At 40.0% G+C, this 22,133-nt stretch overlaps 1 protein-coding gene across 4 annotated transcripts in view; it reads left to right on the forward strand.

Moving 5' to 3' along the window:
* Positions 1–22,133, forward strand: part of LOC109400749 (protein vein) — a 261,304-nt gene that overhangs the window by 195,337 nt on the left and 43,834 nt on the right. Inside the window, exons 3-6 of one of the 4 annotated variants that reach the window (XR_009997937.1) lie at positions 1,963–2,131; positions 2,433–2,575; positions 14,811–14,930; positions 19,064–19,170. Coding sequence is in view for 2 of the 4 variants with exons in the window: in XM_062853151.1 (XP_062709135.1) it covers positions 1,963–2,131; positions 2,433–2,575; positions 14,811–14,934; positions 19,064–19,170 (543 nt within the window). In the remaining 2 variants the exon portion in view is untranslated. Of the gene's footprint in view, positions 1–1,962; positions 2,132–2,432; positions 2,576–14,810; positions 14,935–19,063; positions 21,584–22,133 lie in introns of those variants that run through there. The other 3 variants (XR_009997936.1, XM_062853151.1, XM_062853152.1) reach the window with 3 other exon arrangements.

Raw genomic sequence — 22,133 nt, forward strand, 5'->3', positions numbered from 1 at the left:
GAAAGTGACCCCAAACTTTTGGCCGATGACATCAAGGATTAATTTACTTAATAACTTTTTTTCTAGATTTTTAGCTAAGTTCTGTAAAAAGCAGTTGAAAGCTAATAGAAAATGGGTCATATTACCGCTCTCATCTTAAAATTTGGTCGACCCAACTTCCAGCGACACTGCCGTAAGTTTATATTCATTTTTTAGAAAATTTGGCAACTTTGGGTTAAGTTTACATACATTTTTTTTTTTGAAAAAGTTTCTTTTAAATCATGTTCAAAGTTTCTTTGACTTATTATCTTTTGAATAAAACCTAAGGTTTTGAAATCGGACGCAAATTGGCGGAGATATGGGCCTAAAAAATGACATGTTTTTGAGGGGGTGACCCCAAACTTTTGAACGGGAGTGTACATGTTCAAGGCGTTTCAGTATATTTCAGGGAGTTTTTATGGGTTTCAGGGTATCGAATAGTTGCATGAGACTATGCGAGCATGATTTTTTTCATGGTTCTTCAAATGATAAGTTATGTCTGTAGATCCAACCACCTTTACTCAAGGAAGTACCCCTAGACTTCCTCCCGCTTCAACTGAATTCCTTTCTAGATGATTTTTACCGCATCTAATCCATCCAGAACAATCAGAACGTTCACAACAGTTTATTTCAGGGCTTTGTTTACTGGTACAAAGTTGCACAATGAATTGTTTCCCTAAACTGCCACATATGGAATTCGGTAGCGAATTTGAATTTTATACAAAAGAGAGCTCCAAATCTCGTCTCGCATCCATCCATCCAGTCCCTGATGTAGAGCGGTTCCTTTTGATACGATCCGCCAGTCAATCGATTCGGTAGCACCACCAAATCAATCTCGAATCGCGCCGTCGTCGTCGTCGTTATTATTCCAAACGGCGGCGATCATCCATCGTGCGAAAACCCATGTGGGCAAATAAACAAAACATTGTTTGCAAATTATGGTGGTCGAATATTGATTATTTGATGCATCACCGCGCAATGTTCTCGAGCATCAGGAGCTGCCTATGACGCGACGTGGCAGTTTGGCCCAGCACCCGATTGATTGATTGAGTTTGGACGATGCGATGGCTGGAAGCGGCAGCCTCTCTGTTTGGTTGCATTTAAGTTAGAACGATCCTTTCGATCCATTCCGCCAACGGTATTTATGTTTATGGATTGTATGTTAACTAGCGCTGCGCTGCTGTCGCCACCGTAGACGGCTTCGGTTGCACATTTTTGAAATAACTGCATGCAAGCGCAGCGAAAGAAAGTGCAAGTGTTGGGGAAGTCAATCGGATTAAAGTTTGCGTTGGATTTTCTGGAATTATCTACAATATCGTAACTGTCATAGACTTTAAACTTGAATTTTGGTGAACACTGGGTGACACATCTCAGAATCAGACACATCACACATAACATAATGAGTAAATTGACAGCAATGGCTTTGAGAGAACTCATTTAAAAAAATGAGAAACGCATGTGGCGCCCAAGCGGTTCTATTTGTCCCACAGAATATGAGAATTATTGGAAGGCCTGCTGACTTATAAATTTATTTAAAACTTTGTTTATTCTGTTTTACATCATACCTACTTTAGAGTTGGGAAAACGATCGATGATTTTACAACAAATTATCTATATACGAGTCGCTAACCATTAAGCTAAAACTTAATGTTTGGAGGTTATGGCTTTCAGTCTTGGGAGGAATAACTCAAAAATATTGTTCACAGATTCTTTGAGAAAGGCACAATAAATGTGACCGAAACGTCGGATGAAAACTTAAGAATCCGTTTTTGAGTTATTCCTCCCAAGACTGAAAGCCATTACATACCTCCGAACATAAACATCAACAATCAAATCCTCAAGAAAGTTTGAACATTAGATAAACAAATTCTTCAATAAAAGACCATGAAAATAATAAAAATAGATATTAATTTTTTACTTTACTTTTGTTTTTCTCTCTTACAGGTAAACCACCAAAAATCTATTCCATGACGTCGAATGTGACGCGGCAGGAGGGGAAACGGGTGCGTCTGGTCTGTAAAGTGCAAGGGGAGCCGCCACCCAAAGTCACGTGGTTCAAGGACAAGCGTTCCATCAATCGGAACGTGACGAAATACGCTCAAGTCCATCTCAAGTAAGTGCCTCCATCACCCGATAAGCCTCGATGAATGATCATTAAATTCTCTCTCACCCACTGCACCCATCGCACTTGAGATACCGTATCTCCTCACTCCCGAAACGACTTAGCAACCGGATCGTTACCCGACTTAGCGCTCTAAAGACACCCCATTCAGCAAGGGATTTCACTTTCACAACTCTCATCGCTTTTCCAGAACCCTGCGCCTCCATCCAAGCCCAGCTTCCCCATCGCGGACCACGACTCAATCTTATCTATGTATTTCCACTCTACTCCCTTCTTCTTCTTCCACCGGCAGAAAACGATCCGAGCTCATCATTCATTCGGTGATTCCCAGTGATGCTGGAGAGTACGAATGCCGAGCTAAAAATAAGTACGCCAAGATTTCCAACTCGACGCACGTTCGAGTAACGGCCAAACATTCGAGCACCAAGCAGCCAAGTAAGTCTAACGCGCTGTATTCGGCAGTGCACAATCTGTGTTTTTCTGTATTTGTTTAATGCAGTTAATCTTAAACCTACTATGTACTAGAATTGGCAATATACCGTAATTGGGGAGCACATTGATCACAAATACTGCAACTATCTGCAAAAGCGCATCAAATATTTAATTCAATACATGCAGATCTGCTGATAGGTATGTAGGGGCCCCTTGGTGATTATCAAAAGTTTTTGGAATGGGGCACACATATGGCTAATTTGTAGTCCTATTATTAACATTTGTAAATGTACACACTTTATAAAGTAGGTTGGGGCCCGTACTGCAAAAAAAGCGTGTTAGAAATCAAAATTAAATTTTACGAAATTCACTACCGATGTGGAAGTAAAATTCATGAACATTACGAGAACGTCCCTGATATCCTAATCACAGGACCAAACATAGCTGTTGATGAAAGCTTTCCAAGTATTCCTTGAAGGGTTTCTGCGGGAATTCCTCCGGGCAAGGTAAATACTTACCTTAGCATTTATTTCAAAGACTTTCAAAAAAATCCTCTAAGATTTATTTCAGAACTTTTTTCAGCGATTGCTTCAGAAATTCTTAAGCATTGATTCAGGAATACTAACAATGATTCCTTCAGGAACTCCTCCAAGCATTTCTTCAAGAATTTATCGATAAATCGTTCAGGAATTCCTTCAAGGTTTTTAAAGGAATTTCTTCATGAAGTCCTTTAAGGAATCTTTCAGATGAACCTCACGGAACTTTTCCACGAATTTCTTTAGAGATTTCTCCAAGAAAGAATCTTGCAGGAGTTCCATATACCTGAATGGATCCTTCGGAGGAATTTCTAAAGGAATCCTTGTAGAATCGTCTAGATTAGTTCTAAGATATATTCTGAAAGAATCATTGAGGACTTACGTAAAGGATTCCTGAAGAAATTTTGAAAGCAAAGGGGTTTTTGGAAGAACCAATTATGAAATGCCTAGATTCTTTCTCAAAGAAATCAATGGCGGAAAACCCAAAAAAACCTCTCAAATTCTTTGGTGCAAGTAAAAACACAATCTTCAAAATAATTCCCATATATTTCCTTAGAGGAATTTCTGTAGGACCCCCTGAAATATCCCTGAACGAATCTTTGTAACGTTGTTTTTTTTCTTTTTTGCCTAAAAAATCCTTGGACAAAAAGATTAAATTTTAACTGAAATCTCTTGAAGGATTTTTGAACGAATTGTGAAAGAGGACTTTAAAAAATCGCCTAAGGAATCTTTGAACGATTTCGTGCAGCAATTATTGAGAGATTTCTGAAGAAATCCCTGCAGGCATAACTATAGAAATGCTTGAACAAATTCGTAAGAAATCCTTGAAAGGACTTCAAGAAAAACCGTTTGAGGTATTGCAAAAGAATTATTCAAGAACTTTCTAAAAAAATCTTCAAGGAATTCCTAACGCTTTCCTCAGGAAAATTGCAGAAGGGATGATTTGGGGTAGCCCCAAAGGAATCGTTAGTGGAAATCTTTAAGAAACTCCTGGGAAATACATATTACTGTAGCAATTCCTTCAGAAACATTTGGCGGAGTTTCTGAAGCAATAACTGTTGAAATTTTCGAAGGATATCTTGGGGGGATTTGTAAAGAAGTCCTTGAAGTAATTCCTAAATAAATTGTAAAAGATATCCAAGAGAGAGTTTTTGGCGTTCATCACTTGAAACAAATACTTGATGAAATCGTTAGAAACATTTCTCAGAAGTTCCGTGAGGGAGGCTTCATTAAGAACGTCACGCTAAAATTGGGAATTTTCGACACCCCCCCCCCCCCTTGCCTTTTCATGCGGGGTTTTCCTATTCCTAATGCATTGTTTGTCACACTTTTACAAATTCCCTCCTCTACCCTCTAAGCGTGACGTATTTTTTGGATGACCCCGGACGAAACTGGTGTTTTCACTGACGAAATCTTTAAAGGTTCTTCTTCTTCTTTTTGGCTCTACGTCCTCACTGGGACTTGGCCTGCCTCGCTTCAACTTAGTGTTCTTTGAGCACTTCCACAGTTATTAATTCAAGGGCTTTCTTTGCCTGCCATTGCATGAATTTGTAATTGTGAGACAAGCACAATGATACACTATGCCCAGGGAGTCGAGAAAATTTTCCCGTTCCGGTCGGGAATTGAACCCGCCGTCTCCGTATTGGCGATCCATAGCCTTAACCACTAGGATAACTGGAGACCCTTTAAAGGTATCAATAGAAAAATTCCTGATGACACCTCGTAAGCATACCTAAAGGATTCATAAAAGGGATTCCATTAGAAAATCTTGGAGGAATTTTTGTGAGAATTCTTGAAAATGTTTATATTTGTTCATTAAGATTTCTAAAGTATTTCTTTAGGTATTTTTTCAGTAATTATTTTGGAAATCCGTGCAGTGATTCGTGAAGAAATAGGTACCGTAATCTGGGTTGTAGTTTATCAGTGGGGTGAACCTGACCACTCAATTACCCACGGATATCGACTTTCAAGGAAGTTACCATTCCATTTTAATGTAACGTCATTGGATTGCGAATGGTTTAAATAAAATGGTTGCTTCCTTGAAAGTCGATATCCGCGGGTAATTAAGTGATCAGGTTCACCCCACTGATCAACTAGACCCCAGTTTACGGTACCTATAAAAATTTATTTGGAGATCCCTTCGGCAATTACCTTGAACCTTTGGGAATTCCTTAAGCAATTTTTCGTAATTCATTCTGCATTATTTTTAGAAAACTTCTTTGGCAAATCTTTCAAAAACTGTCTCAGCTATTGTGCCAAAAAATGAGTTCGCAACTCCTTTGGTAAAAACTATCAAGATTTTTTAACAACTCCGTAAGAAAGTTCCATTGAAAAATTCAGCGACAATTTTTTGAGAAATTGTTAAGCAGTTCCTTTGGAAACTTAACTATTCAATTCTCGGTAATGCTTAAGTATTGGTCTTCAGATGATTCTATAGAAATTCCTTCTGCAAATTTTGCCTTTTATTTTTTTAGACAATTCGTTTGAAAAATCCTCTGGTAATAACTTTATGAATAACTTCAAAAACACTTCTGGAAACTTCTTTGCCAATTCCTACGGGAATTGAATGTGAAATTTATTTGGGATTCACTTTGGAAATTCATTCGGTGAATTTCTTGTGAGTTACCTGAGAAAATCTTTCGAATTACCTTTGGTGAAGTTTTTTAGCACATTTTTATTGGATTTGATCCAAAAATTCCTACTAGATTATTTTTGGGGTTTCCTGGAAATTTAAAAATTATTTCGGCAATTCCTTTGGAATTTGGTTCGGAAACTCTTTTGGAAATTTCTCGGCGATAATATTCGGAATTTATTTAGGTTATTTTTTTTTAATATCTACGCCATTACTTTTCGAAATTCTTTGAGGAATTGCTTTGGAAATTTATCAGGCAATTTTTGATGGATTTCAGCAATTTCTTTGAAAGTTTTACTGGCAGCTCCTTTGCTAATACATCTGGCAATTACTTTAGTAATTCTTTCAATAGTTGCTTTCGAAATTGATTGGACAGGTACTTTGAAAATTCTTCAGTCGTTTGTAAATTTGAGTTGCAATTTTTTGAAAACCGAAGAAAATCTCAATAGAATAATCTTAAGAATTTCCAAAACATTAATGTTCAAGAATGTTTCAAAAACAATTTCCAAAAAGAAATAAATAACGAAGCAGTTCTTCTAGCAAATACACTCAAAGCATACTCTGGAGAAATTCTTAAATAATTTCTTGGAGGAATTTGTTAGACAATCTTCGATAAAATGATACAGTAGTAATTATTGAAATACATGAAGAAATCATTGTATGAAAGAATTCCCTAAAGATTTCTTGAACATTTTTTTTTTTTTGAAAAATACTTGGGAAAATCAGTTAAGAATGAACGAATAAAATCAATTTAAGAAATCCAAAGAGAATACTTCATTAAATTCTGAATGAATCTTTGCACAAATCGTAAGATAATTTATTTGGGATGAATTTCAAAAGGCCTCTCTGAAGGAATTCCTTAAGAATTTTGAATTAAATCTATGAAAAATTCCTGAAGCGATCCCTTGAGAAATCCCAGAAATAATCCTCGGTAACATCCTTCGGTCTCTTTGGTCTACTTGGGTCTCCAGTTAGCCTTGTGGTTAAGGCTATTGATCGCAGCTATCCGGAGACGGCGGGTTTGATTGCCGTTCCGGTCGAGAAAATTTTCTCGACTCTCTGGGCATAATGTATCATTGTACTTGCCTCACAATATACAAATTTATGCAATGCCAGGCAAAGAAAGCCCTTCAATTAATAACTGTGGAAGTGCTCAAAGAACACTAAGTTGAAGCGAGACAGGCCAAGTCCCAGTGCGGACGTAGAACCATAGAGAAGAAGAAGAAGAAGAAATCTTGGGAAATACTCTCCAAGTGTTCCTGAAATGAAAGTCGTATCGGAACTAACTATGTACACTAGCGCCACGTGGTGGGGAAATTCGGAACTATAAAATCCATCACCAGAAAGTGGTTGTTGTTATGAACAACTTTGCCGAAGACAGAATGTTGCTATCTTGTCGAGGTTTCGAGAGAACTCGCTACTATAGAGAAACAGACATAACACTTAGAACAAATTATATAAAAAATCATCGTCACGAAATCGAAATCGCCCAATACTAATCATGCCATGCTTGGACAAGCCACCACTAGATGGCGGTAGCGAGCAAACGTCAAACAGGAGCAAAAACGATGCAAGCGCCGCGACTGACCAATTGACCAACTACCGAAAATTTGAATCAACCGTTAAAAAGTACATTTTGATTCTCTTCTTGTAAGAAAAAAGGGCAAAATGGACCACTTCCCGTGCCGTGCGGTGAATAAATTTAGCATCAATCGATTTCTCGTATTTTTTTAACGTCAGAAATGGTCAACTTCACGTATCGAATCCAGCGGCGTTAAAAGATCCGTTTTTTTGGGTCGATTTTTCCCACGGTGCAGTGGTTGTATTGCACTGCAGTAGTTCCCAATTTGGGATTCACACGGTCTCAAGAACCGAAAGTGTTAGGAAGAAGGCCACGGGAATTTCTGAATCATCGAAAGTGCTTAGAATACTTTCTAAGTATTAAAAGTGTTTTACGGATTCTACGCCTTCGGGTCAACTGAAATAAATATAGCTCAGTGGTTCCCAATATGACGTCACGGGCCACGGAAATATCTAAATCATCGAAAGTTCTTAGAATATTTTCTAAGTAGTGCAAATGTTTTTTTTACGGATTTTTCATTTCAAGGAGCAGTTTCTTTATTACAGATGCATTTCAGTGGCTTCCAATTCATGGTCACTGTCAATGCAAAATTCTCAAAAACCATAAATTTGAAGATGCAATGAAATTGTTTATTTTTCAATTCGCGCTTCTAATCTGAGTTATCGGGCCACAAAATTTTCACAAGAACCAAAAGTGCTAGGAAGAAGTGAAAATGTTTTTCGGATTGGTCATCTCAAGAAGGAGTATCTTCATTATAGATGTGTTGCAAATATCGCGGGTTTTCAATTTATGGTCACGGGACAGGCGAATTTCTCAAGAGCCGAAAGTGCGAGGTGGTTTCAGGGATTCTCAGAGGGTCCCAAAAGACCTTAGTGTTATTTCAGGGGCTCTCAGGGGGTTTCAAGCGAAGTTCCAAGGAGTATCAGGAGTGTTTCGGGGAGTCTCAGTCTCATTTCAGAGGTTCTCAGGGAGTTCCATGGGATCGCAGGGGCGTTTCAGCTGATTTAAGAGGCGTTTCAGGAGTTCTCAAGGTTTTAAACCTTAAAAGCTCTAGACGAACTACTTTTTTTTTCAAACGGCTTCTACTCAAAGACGATACAATCAAAAAAAAATGAAACAAATTTTTAATTAAATTCGGTTAGTTGGTCTTCCAATATCTGGGTATGGCATCCCCCTGATCCCTCCACCCTTTCTGGGTAATAAGAAAATCGTATTTTTTTGACAATTTATTGAATCTCACGCATATTTTCGTTCTGAAACTTGTAATGCAAAATGTATTTGGTCCTAAAATAATCGCTCTGTACTGAACATGCTGCCGCTACGGACCCGGTTCCGGATGTTCCGGATTTCGGTTCTTCCTGGCCATTTTAACACGTGATTCATAGAAAACGTAGTCTTTCGGTACACAACATGTTTCCCATTATGATTCGCAATCAAATTCTCTATATTTTTATTAAAACTTACACCTCTACCATCGAACATTTGTTATACCGTCGTGCGAGGCTACTTATGAAATGCGGGGCTACTTTGGACACTTTTGAATATGGATTTTTTTTATTCAAAATATGGTTCAAATCTGTTTGATGTCTTTGGGACTATTATGACTCAATATTTTCCCCTTTATTGCTTGGCAGGAGGCGAAAAAACATCGAATAAACCAAAAAAATATACATAACGTATCAGAACATTTGCTCTGTAAGCATTGTTTCTACAGTTCAAAAATTTCAAAGTGTTGATCAATTCGTTTAATATGTATCAACGTAGCATATAAATCGAATATTTGTATCTGTATACATTTTGAATGACCGTTTCTCCTAAATAAAGGATCGATGGTCCCTTTTTTCAGACCGTCTACATTATAATATCACACTGCTCATAATACCAAAGGTAGCACAGAAATCATCTAAAAACACATATATTTATCGAAATCATGTATGTTATAGTATACTACAGTAATAGTACAAAGTCATTTTCTAAATAACCCTGGATTTTTAAGGTAGTTTTGATATACTTAAAAATGTCCAAAGAAGCCCCGATGGTGTGTCAACTTAGTGTTCTTTGAGCACTTCCACAGTTATTAACCCTCCTCTAATACCCAACCCCGCCTTTAGACGGGGTATAGTTTGAGCATTTTTGTAATTTTTGTTTCGTGGAAAATCAAAACTTTTATATTTTTGGCTCTTATTTATTACTGTTTTATATATCTCAAAATGGTTTTTGGTGTATTTTAAAACGTATTTATATTATATTATATATATTTATATATATATATTATATTTTTATATTTGAACATGACATATATGGGGATTTCGGAGGGGTAGCCTAAGGAAGTTAAATGAACTGGTTTCCGGGCAAATGTTCGTGGGGTGGCCAGACTTTGTCACGAGATAACAATTATCATGTTGTTTTCCGAAGGTCTCCAGTAAATTTAGCTTACCCTGCTACCACACACCATCAGGTAGATCATTCCGTTCCGGTATGACTCTGCAGCCATAGGTAATCCTTGCGCTGATGGTGGGTACACAATCATCATCATCATCATCATCATCATCATATTTTAAAACGTATTTACATTTTTTTAAATCATTGAAAAATTGTTGTTTAAGTCACCTTTTAGAAGTCATTGTCTATTTTGTATTCAATCGCTACAATTAACTTATTTTAAATTTTTCCCAAATCATTCTACCCTAGTTTAATAGTTTAAGGGAATCGAATACACTCTAAAATTATTTTCCTTAAAATTATACGGAAAATAAAATTTTCTTTGAAAAAAATTTAAAATAAAAATATTTTAACAATTATCATAAAATCTCAAAATGTTTTCATCTCAAAAAATCCGTACCCCAAATAGGTTTCCAGGAAAAAATATAAAAGTGTGGGGATGTTCAAAAATAAAAATTAGAAAAATCAAAAACTGAAATTCACGAAATCGAGAATAAAAAATAATCATCTTCTAAAACATGTTTAAATCGATTTTAGATGACGAAAAATGATATTTAGATCAAAATCAAAAATTTGGGTATTAGAGGGTTAATTGAAGCACTTTCTTTGCCTGCAATTGCATGAATTTGTATATTGTCCTTCCGCTACTCTGGGAGTTATAAAGTCATAAAGTTGAAAAACCATGAAAAAGTGTATAAAGAAGCCCCGCACGACGGTAATTAGTTTTGGACCGTTTAGAAACTACCAGATGTGGCCACCGGACAGAATCTCCAGAGGAACCTTCTGTATACTGGCGTTAACATCCATAATACATTTTTGTGGCTTCATGTATTGAGTTTAGAGGTATGGTGTCTTAGTATTAGTAGTATTTATTTTATATACTTACCACTTCATTTTGGAATGTTCATCTTTATGATTAATCCAGCTAAAAGTGCAATAGGAATTCACTTTTCTAATAAATGAAGATAGAGTATTGAACCCAAAAGAAGAGAAATCCCAAAATGACATTCTGCAGGATTACTGGAGGAAACCTATGATTTTTGCTGAAATATCTCATGCAATTACAGCCACTACCTTCTACTGAGTTTTTTCTCACTTATACACCTCTTTAAACATGAGAAAGGGCGTAATGGAAATCCATCCTTCTTTTTCTTGTGTTTGATCAGAAGAATGAGTAAAAAAAACTGTCTACGCTAGTGATGACTGCTGAGATTCCTCCAAAAAATCCTGATGTGATCCCTTCGGAGATTGATACGAGGATGATTTTAGAAATTTTCTTACAAATTTTCCAGCTGGGGATCAACTTAAGAGCAATTGGGATTGCTCAAGAAATGATGCTTGGAAGCATTCAGAAATTTCTGGTACAATCAACCAGGAAGTTTTGTAGAGATTTCTCAAACATGTTCTTCTGGGACTCTAGGAGGACTCTCAAGAGTAATTTCTTGAAAAAATTTCAGCTGAAAATGTTGAGAAATCCCATCAAGAATTCCTGGAGAAATTCTAGTAGACTCAGCAAAACTTCTGAAAGGATCTTTGAAAAAATCTCTGAGGAACTGCTACTGAACACATTTAAGAAATTTCTGGAGGATTCCTTGAAGGTATCAAGAAGGAATATGTATAAGAATATGTATCTGAACCGATGTAAAAAAAAATCCTATCCTATAGTGAAGCGGACCTGGTGTGATGGTTAAAGCCCGTGACTGTCACGACGAGGACCAGGGATCGAATCCCACTCCCGACAAACTCACAAAATGTGAGTTCTTCCTTCGGAAGGGAAGTAAGGCGTGGGCCCCGAGATGAACTAGCCTAGGCTAAAAATCTCGTTAATACAGAAAAAAAAAATCCTATCGGATATTTGTGGAGGAATTCTCATAGGCGTGGCTTTTCTTTTTTTTTCACTCATCCTTTTGATAAACACGAGAAAGAACTGAATGAAACAGGGGGCTCGTACCCCCTCTTCTATCTTTCTCTTTATCGTGTTTGTTTAGGAGAGTGTGTAAAAAAAAGAAAAAGCTAGCAACGCCAGTGGGAACTCCAAGCAGGGATGGGAACACTCACTTGCGAAGAGTTACACTCACTTGCTGTTTTCTCAGCTCAGAAGCGTGCTATCAAGAAACGATGTATGGACGACTTTTGCCTTTTGGTTTTGTCTAAAAGTTTGCCGAACAAAGTATGGGTCGCTCACGCATATCGAAGACGTGAGGGAGCTGCGAAGGCAACTCTCCACGAGGTGAATGTAAATTACACTCACCTCGTGGAGAGTCGCTTTCGCAGCTCTGTCACGACTTAGGTATGGGTTTGCGACCCGTACTCCATTCGACAAACTTTTAGACAAAACCACATGCCAAAAGTCGTCCATACATCGTTTCTTGATAGCACGCTTCTGAGCTGAGAAAACAGCAAGTGAGTGTAACTCTTCGCAAGTGAGTGTTCCCATCCCTGACTCCAAGAAGATTTCTCCAAAGATTTCTTTATGAATTCTTCCAGGAATACTTGACGGGCTTGTCTAGAGGATTCCTGCAAGGTTTGCTGAAGAAATACCTTCAAAGGTTCCATCAGAAATTTCTCCTGGGATTCCTCCAGGGCATCCACTGCAGGTATTTCTTCAAAAATTTATTCATGAAATCCAGGAAATTTTCCAAAGGTTTCAGGAATAATTCTTCCAGCGATTTCTGCAAGGATACCTTCAGATTTTGCGCTCAAAAATCCTTCAAGGATGCCTGATGGGATTCCTATAATAAATTTCAGCAAAGATTCATCCGAAAATTCTTCCGGCATTACAACTAGGAATATCTTGCTGGGGTTCCTCCAGTAATACCTGCTGTAATTTATTCATGATTTTTTTTTTCTAGAAATTAGGAATTCCTACTGGGAATCCTCTTTAGATTATTTTAGGAACTACTGCTGAAATTTATCTAGGACTGCTACTTGGATTTCACTAGATTTTTAAGATCAATAATTAGAGATATTACTGAAAATACTGAGATATCTCAGCAAGAATTTCCGAAGAAATTCTAGAAGGAATTTTTGAAAGAAACCCTGCCGTAATTACAGGGTGAATTGTAAGGGGAATTCCTAGAGGAATCCTTGGAGAAATTTCTGAAGGAATCACAGTAGAAATTCCTAGAAGAACTTCAATAGAACTCCTTTGAAGAATCTCAGGAAAAAATCTTGGAGGAGTCCTAAGAGGAACTTTCGGAGGAACCCCAGCAGGCATCCCTAGAGGAATTGTTAAAAAAAATCTTTTGAGAAACCCTCTTAGAGTTCCTCCATGAATGCCTGATGGGGTTTTGCTAGAAATTTCTGCTGGGATTTTTTTCATTGAAATTCTTCCGATTTTTCTTTAAGGGATTTCTTCAATTTATTCTTGGAATTCCTCCAGAATTTTTTGCTGGGATGACCAGGATTTCCCCAAACGTTCTTGCAGGGATTTCAAAAACATTTCCAGGTTATATTTTTGCAGTTATTGCTAATAGTAATCCTCTAGGAGCTACTGGAGAATATCCGGCAGGAATGGCTTATGGATTTCCAACAAGACTTCTTAGAGGAATCCTACTACGAACTCCTGGAGAAATCTTATCAGCATTGCAGGAACAACTTTAATATAAATTCTCAAAGGAATCTGAAGAGGATATCTCGTAACGAAGAGGAATTCCTGTAAAAAATCCTTAGAAGCATTTACAGTTGATATTAGGAGAGTTTCTTGAGATTTTCAACCTCTGTAACGGTCCAGGGCAGGGAGTCACGGAAAGTTTCATGGATTTTCTAAGGAGTTTAGGACGTTTCATAGATATTCAGAGAGCTCCAGAGCTCCGTACCTGAAGACCTCTTAAAAAGCCTCTAAGAACCCTTTCAAAACACCTTGAAATGCTCCTGAAATCCCGTATCTCTCTGAACCCCCTGAACTGAAACACTCCTAAAAGCTGTTGGAACTCTTTGTAACCTGTAAGACTCCCTTGAACCACTTAAAACGCCCCTGCAAACCACATGGATCCCCTTGAGACCCCCTGAAAGATATCTCTCAAACCACCAGGAACCACCGTGAGTTTCCTGAAACGTACCTGAAATGGATACTCACAATTCATTGCGATTCCAACGAATTGCGGAAAAGCATGTGAACCTGCTCTTTACAATGTCAAGCTCAGACATTTGTTCAAACTATTCAGGTCCGTATGATGTGGAAAACAGTGGCACGATCACTCATTCTTGTTTCGACTAAATGGTGTTCGGTCAAGCTCTATTTTCGTATTCATGAATAGGTCACTAAGCAGCTAACACACTTATTGTGGATTAGTAATCTCAGAGTCAATTGATCAGCCAGTGAAGTAAGAAAATCATAACATATCAATGTGCCCCCAATTTACGGTATTTCCCTGTAGATTAAAAACCTTTGGAAATCGCGTCCAGAGGTTATCCAAAGTCATCCTTTACTTCCCAACGACCGACGTTACGCCGCCGAGTACTGCAATGAAAATAGACACAACACATCGAATGGCACACCTGAAAAGTCTCAGGTGGAAAACTGCAACCGGTGCACCGCAGCTGAACTGTGTACACCCACAACGACAACGTTGCACCAGTCACCCGGAGCCATTTTTCCATTTGATGGGTTTTCCACACTCGAGACCTTTCATCGCGCGCCCCGGCAATGTCGAAACGAATCGAATCGAAACCAGCGAATAAATGGTGCAAATGCCCTCCAAAAGTGTGAACCGTTCGAAAGTGAAAGAAGGCGTTTTTTTTGTACCGATATTGTTAATCCTGATGAAATATGACGTGACTCAGACAGAGTGCGGTAGCACTAGCAGGTCGGTCACGGCGCGATAGACGAAACATTTTTCAAAATTTGAACACATTTTTTTTTCTCTGGTGGTTTTCGCCGAGAGCACACTTGTTGGAGGGCACACTTCGTCGTCGTCGTCGCATGGTACTCGTCGCGCGCTTCGGCGTTGGCGTATTTTAACCGCAATCTAACGATTTCTTAATTTTTCTTCTGCATTTTGTTTTCTTTCTTTTTTTTTCTCTTTTTTATTGTTGCACTTTCAGAAACGACACATTCAACGGAACCTCCGTACAATCCGCGGCCCTGTCGGGGGCCGGGCGCAGAGCACTTCTGTCTGAACCGGGGCACCTGCATACACTTCGAGGATCTCCAAGAGTGGGCATGCACGTAAATATATATACTACTCAAGAACAAGTTTAGACGTTACTTGCAAATTGCAATCAGTGCTTATTTATAAAGTGTTTATTTATAATTTGGAGTTTTAGAATTTCTTAAGGACTTCCTTCAGGATTGCATTCTGAGATTTCTTCAAAAGTTATCCTTGGATTCCTTCAGGAATTTCTTCAGAAGGCCTCCAAGGGATTCCTTCAAGAAGCCCTCCAAAGATTCCTCCAGGAAGCCCTCCAGGGATCCCTTCAGGAAGTCCTCTAGGGATTCCTTCAGGAAGTCCACCAGGGAATCCTTCAGGAATTCCTCGGGAGATTCCTTCAGGAATTCAGGAATTCCTCCGGGGATTCCATCAGAAATCTCTCGAGGAATTCCTGAAGGAATCCCTGGTGGGCTTCCTGAAGGAATCCCTAGAGGACTTCTTGAAGGAATCCCTGGAGGGCTTCCTGAAGGAACCCCTGGAGGGCTTCCTGAAGGAATCCCTGGAGGGCTTCCTGAAGGAAATTCCTCCGTGGATTCCTTCAAAAATTCCTCCAGGGATTCCTTCAGGAATTCCTCCAGGGATTCCTTCAGGAATTCCTCCAGGGATTCCTTCAGGAATTCCTCCAGGGATTCTTTCTGGAATTCCTCCAGGGATTCCTTCGGGAATTCCTCCAGGGATTCCTTCGGGAATTCCTTCAGGGATTCCTTCAAGAATACCTCCAGCGATTCCAGGGATTTCTTCAGGAATTCCACCAGGGTTTCTATCGGGAATACCTCCAGGGATTCCTTCGGGAATTCGTCCAGGGATTCCTTTGGAAATTCCTTCATGAATTCCTTCAGGGATTCCTTCAAAACATGTCTTCAGGAATTCCTCCAGCGATTTCTTCAGGTACTCCTCCAGTGATTCCTTCAAGAATTCCTCCAGGCATTACTTCAGGAATTTCTCCAGGGATTCCTTCGGCAAATTCTTCAGGAGTTTCGTCAGGGATTCCTTCAAAACATTTCTTCAGGAATTCCTCCAGCGATTTCTTCAGGAACTCCTCCAGTGATTTCTTCAGAAATACCTCCAGGGATTCCTTCAGGAATTCCTTCCGGGATTCCTTCAGGAATTACTTTCGGGATTCCCTCAGGCATTCTCTCCGAGATTCTTTCAGGAATTCCTTCCGGGATTCCTTCAAGAAATCCTTTCGGGATTCCTTCCGGGACTCCTTCAAGAATTCCTTCCGGGATTCCTTCAGGAATTCCTTCCAGGATTCCTTCAGGAATTCCTTCCAGGATTCCTTCAGGAATTCCTTCCAGGATTCCTTCAGGAATTCCTTCCAGGATTCCTTCAGGAATTCCTTCCAGGATTCCTTCAGGAATTCCTTCCAGGATTCCTTCAGGAATTCCTTCCAGGATTCCTTCAGGAATTCCTTCCAGGATTCCTTCAGGAATTCCTTCCAGGATTCCTTCAGGAATTCCTTCCAGGATTCCTTCAGGAATTCCTTCCAGGATTCCTTCAGGAATTCCTTCCAGGATTCCTTCAGGAATTCCTTCCAGGATTCCTTCAGGAATTCCTTCCAGGACTCCTTCAGGAATTCCTTCCAGGATTCCTTTAGGAATTCCTTCCAGGATTCATTCAGGAATTCCTTCCAGGATTCATTCAGGAATTCCTTCCAGGATTCCTTCAGGAATTCCTTCCAGGATTCCTTCAGGAATTCCTTCCAGGATTCCTTCAGGAATTCCTTCCAGGATTCCTTCAGGAATTCCTTCCAGGATTCCTTCAGGAATTCCTTCCAGGATTCCTTCAGGAATTCCTTCCAGGATTCCTTCAGGAATTCCTTCCAGGATTCCTTCAGGAATTCCTCCAGAGATTCCTTCAGGAATTCCTCCAGAGATTCCTTCAGGAATTCCTCCAGGGATTCCTTCAGGAATTCCTCCAGGGATTCCTTCAGGAATTCCTCCAGGGATTCCCTCAGGAATTCCTCCAGGGATTCCTTCAGGAATTCCTCCAGGGATTCCTTCAGGAATTCCTCCAGGGATTCCTTCAGGAGTTCCTCCAGGGATTCCTTCAGGAGTTCCTCCAGGGATTCCTTCAGGAGTTCCTCCAGGGATTCCTTCAGGAGTTCCTCCAGGGATTCCTTCAGGAGTTCCTCCAGGGATTCCTTCAGGAATTCCTCCAGGGATTCCTTCAGGAATTCCTCCAGGGATTCCTTCAGGAATTCCTCCAGGGATTCCTTCAGGAATTCCTCCAGGAATTACTTCAGGAATTCCTCCAGGAATTCCTTCAGGAATTCTTCCAGGGATTCCTTCAGGAATTCCTCTAAGGATTCCTTCAGGAATTCCTCCAGGGATTCCTTCAGGAATTCCTCCAGGGATTCCTTCAGGAATTCCTCCAGGGATTCCTTCAGGAATTCCTCCAGGGATTCCTTCAGGAATTCCTCCAGGGATTCCTTCAGGAATTCCTCCAGGGATTCCTTCAGGAATTCCTCCAGGGATTCCTTCAGGAATTCCTCCAGGGATTCCTTCAGGAATTCCTCCAGGGATTCCTTCAGGAATTCCTCCAGGGATTCCTTCAGGAATTCCTCCAGGGATTCCTTCAGGAATTCCTCCAGGGATTCCTTCAGGAATTCCTCCAGGGATTCCTTCAGGAATTCCTCCAGGGATTCCTTCAGGAATTCCTCCAGGGATTCCTTCAGGAATTCCTCCAGGGATTCCTTCAGGAATTCCTCCAGGGATTCCTTCAGGAATTCCTCCAGGGATTCCTTCAGGAATTCCTCCAGGGATTCCTTCAGGAATTCCTCCAGGGATTCCTTCAGGAATTCCTCCAGGGATTCCTTCAGGAATTCCTCCAGGGATTCCTTCAGGAATTCCTCCAGGAATTCCTTCAGGAATTCCTCCAGGAATTCCTTCAGGAATTCCTCCATGGATTCCTTCAGGAATTCCTCCATGGATTCCTTCAGGAATTCCTCCATGGATTCCTTCAGGAATTCCTCCATGGATTCCTTCAGGAATTCCTCCATGGATTCCTTCAGGAATTCCTCCAGGGATTTCTTCAGGAATTCCTCCAGGGATTCCTTCAGGAATTCCTCCAGGGATTCCTTCAGGAATTCCTCCAGAGATTCCTTCAGGAATTCCTCCAGGGATTCCTTCAGGAATTCCTCCAGGGATTCCTTCAGGAATTCCTTCAGGGATTCCTTCAGGAATTCCTTCAGGGATTCCTTCAGGAATTCCTTCAGGGATTCCTTCAGGAATTCCTTCAGGGATTCCTTCAGGAATTCCTTCAGGGATTCCTCCAGGGATTCCTTCACGAATTCCTCCAGGGATTCCTTCAGGAATTCCTCTAGGGATTCCTTCAGGGATTCTTTCGGTAATTCCTTCAGGGATTCATTCGGTAATTCCTTCAGGAATGCCTACAGGGATTCCTCCAGGTATTCCTTCAGGAATTCCTTGAGGGATTCTTTCAGGAATTCCTGCAAGGATTTTTCCCCGATTCTTTTAAGGGATTGCTTCAGAAATTCTTTCCAGGATTTCTTCGGGAATTCTTTCCGGGAATCCTTATGGATTTTCTTCCGGGATTCCTTAGGGAATTCCTTCCGGAACTCCTTACGGAATTCCTTCCGGGATTCCTTACGGAATTCCTTCCGGGATTCCTTACGGAATTCCTTCCGAGATTCCTTACGGAATTCCTTCCGGGATTCCTTACGGAATTCCTTCCGGGATTCCTTACGGAATTCCTTCCGGGATTCCTTACGGAATTTCTTCCGGGATTCCTTCAGGAATTACTCCAGGGATTTCTTGGGGAATTCTTCCAGGAATTCTTTCAGGAATTGCTTCCAGGATTCCTTAGGGAATTCCTTCCGGGATTCCTCAGGGAACTCCTTCCGGTATTCCTTCAGGAAATTCTTCCGGGATTCCTTCGGGAATTCGTTCCGGAATTCCTACCGGGATTTCATCAGGAATTCCTTCAGGGATTGCTTCGGGAAATTCCTTCCGGGATTCCTCCAGGAATTTCTTCTGGGACTATATCCGGACTATATCTGTGCTATCTCTTGGTTTATCCAAAAACATTTTTTTCTGTTTTACAATGCAATGTAATCAAGCCGACAGTATCACAATAACCTACCGATGTTACTGCCCCCTTCTAATCCATTTCCTTCCATTGCAGATGTCCCAAGGGCTTCTCGGGCAACAAGTGCGAGAACAAGGTGATTGACTACCACCCAACGACATCCAGCAAGCATCAGGACTGCTCGTACGGTTATGGATATGGAGGTTACTATTGCTAAAACAGGCTTTATAACACCAATTGTTGAATTAACATATTAGACACGATCAGAAGCAAACGATTTCCCTATGGACCCTCCTTTCCCCCGAGTTCCCAACCTTTCCACAGTGAAATGTCCTGACCCTGTCCTAGTTCCTGATCCCTTGACCCCAACATCCAACAAGATTACGAATTTAGTTGTTTTTTTACAAATGGATCAAATTCACCGGGCGGCCCAGAAAGGAGACGACAAGTATTTTTTGTTTTAGTCAACGGAGTGTGTGAGATCATCGAAGGAAGTGGAAACCCGTGGCGATTTAGAGTTAGAGCCGGTGCAATCATTCACGTGAATGTCGTTTTCGTTTTAGGTTTTTTTTATGATCGATTAATAACCCAATGCCAAAAATTAGCCTAAGTCAAGACCTTGTTTGAACGATTGTGCTAGGAAGAAAGGTATCTAATAGCATCTTTGTTCAACTTGTAAATAACGGAGAACGAGTCATGTTTTCTTTGTATATTATTTGAGAAAGATTCTTTTCTTTATATAATTATGAATTTATAGTACAAATTTGTGTATATTGTGTATAAAAACAACTATTTATTACTGAATAATGCTATAAAAATTACTCTACCGTAAGCCAAATATTTATAGCTCGAAGAAACATTCCAAATCATGGATAAATCAATTCAGCTAACAGGATACAAAATGATTTGATGATCAAACCGTTCGACCAAACAACCGATACTCATTCTTTACCCCCCTAATACTAGGTTTAGTGTACCGAAGAACCCCTAGCGAAATTTATACTGTTTAGTTCAAGCCAGATGAAAATTCCCGAATCTCACATGAAGCTCTTCCCCAGAATAGGAATATTTTACTTTAACAATTGGTGTTATATGTTTCGCCCAACCGTTTATGCTCTCTACAACACACTTCAAACAGAGGCGTTCCTAAAACACAAGAACCGATTAACAAAACCACAAACGAACGACTATCCCCAAATCCTGTCCCTTCGTGATCCCTACCCTTCAAACGAACCTCCTTCCGATTTATTCCAATCTAGCGATATAGAGAAGCCTACAGCGCCACGCTTGCCCTCACCATATGGCAAATCTATTTGTACTTTTTTAGCGGTTTTTCCTCTGAAACGACTGTAGCGCCTCCTCCCATGTGGGACAAAATTCACGCGCGAAAAAAGTGCAAATATCCCGTACGTTCTTTGACAACAAGACCTCCATAACTGCAATCCCCGGGTGTGGTGTTTGGTACAAATGGTGCAGCTTGCTCTACCCCGCTAAACCCAAGGCAACCCGCCGCGCGCACACGAAATATGCACTAAATCACTTCGATCCGCGATAATCAACCAGAGGTAGGAAACCAATGCACGAATTGCGCGCGTTTTAACATTGCCCACAGGTGACGGTGGATTTTCTTTCTCTTCGATCTGATTATTGCGCATTTCTCACTTCGCTGGATTGTGTCCGCAAGTCATTGTACTGCAGTTTTGCGTATTTATGCAAAGGCTTATGTTGAATACGTGCACAGAGTTCACCAGCCCGATTTGATGCAAAATCACAATTTCATACTCCAAACTTACACTAACTACGGAAGCAGTCCAGTGTGGTAAGAATTGTGTAATATCAAACCTCAACTCAAATTAGGTGATGGCAATTGATCACGTTCAAGGCAAAACCCCTCACCCTAACTTACAATCTTTACATTCTTCACAATTAAAAACTCAGAACTCCCCCAACACAACGACGGAATCTCTTAAAAACGGTTCGTATTATTGTTACCACTTATATTTGTTAGAAAAATAATAAAAAGATAGGAATCAAAAATAATAAAAAAAAATCTCGTAAAACCCATGCCCATATTAGATTCCGCGAGGAAGCAAAAAAGTAAGGCAACATGAATAAAAAACAACATTGAAAGCCAAAATCGTTGTAAAATTTTGTACATATGCTAAATATAACAGTGACCTATTAGGTGGTTGAAAATTGTAAGTATTACTTCGAACCGCTGCTGCTGCCACTGCATTGATTCGATGTTTAAGTCAAAATCCCGTCAGCTACGACTGGCCCAAATTGCGGAACAATGTCAACAGTAAAATTAATCGCGGTAATATTTTCTTTCCGAAAATTGTATAGACTATCTCTGTAGAACGAATTTTGTTATTTGCAGCGTAAACAGCAAGAACTAATTTATTTCAATGTGTTGAACATCGATGGAGTTAAGTGTAGGTAAACTAGAAATGAAATGTATAATAAACAAGAAAATATCATCATCGCAAAAAAGTGCCAACAACATCGAACAACGCATACCTATAGTCGTTGTTGGCGGTCACCGTTGATGGTAAATGCTAATGAAACTCAGTTGCCTTGAAGATGAATAAAATGCAAATAAGTATGAAAACAATATTCTAGTGTTCATCTGTTTCTTGTGCCAGATTTCCAATAACTACTAAATTAGCGGTATTTCTAACACGAATCAAGAGTATTCAATTCTCAAGTCGTAGAACGTAATGTATCACCGGCGGTTGTACATATTCACCGCGCTTCTGTTATGTTGAAGTAAAATTGATTGAAAATTGACTCAGTTACAGCAGCAAGTGCCCAAAATAGGTCCCCCTGCCCAAATGGTCCCAGACCCTACCTAGTACAGCATTCGCCAGATCACTCTTGACCTGGTCAGCCCACCTTATCCTGTGTGCTCTCTGGTATCTTGCATCAAGACTCCTTGCGAACACAATGTCTGTAATGTCACTATCCGACATTCTTATAGGGCACTGCATGAAATTCTCTCCTTCTCTTTCACTCTTACAGAAATTTTGTAAACAACAAGGCCAAGAAACGTCAAAATCCCATACAAAATCAAAACAGTGCAGTGCCCTATAGCGTGCCTTTTACAATGTATCCTTCTGGCATAGGGTATCGCGCCACTTGGGCGGTGGCTTCTATATTCGTCTGT

This window comes from Aedes albopictus, chromosome 2, assembly GCF_035046485.1.
Source record: "Aedes albopictus strain Foshan chromosome 2, AalbF5, whole genome shotgun sequence".
In the NCBI taxonomy this organism is placed as follows: Eukaryota; Metazoa; Arthropoda; class Insecta; order Diptera; family Culicidae; genus Aedes; species Aedes albopictus.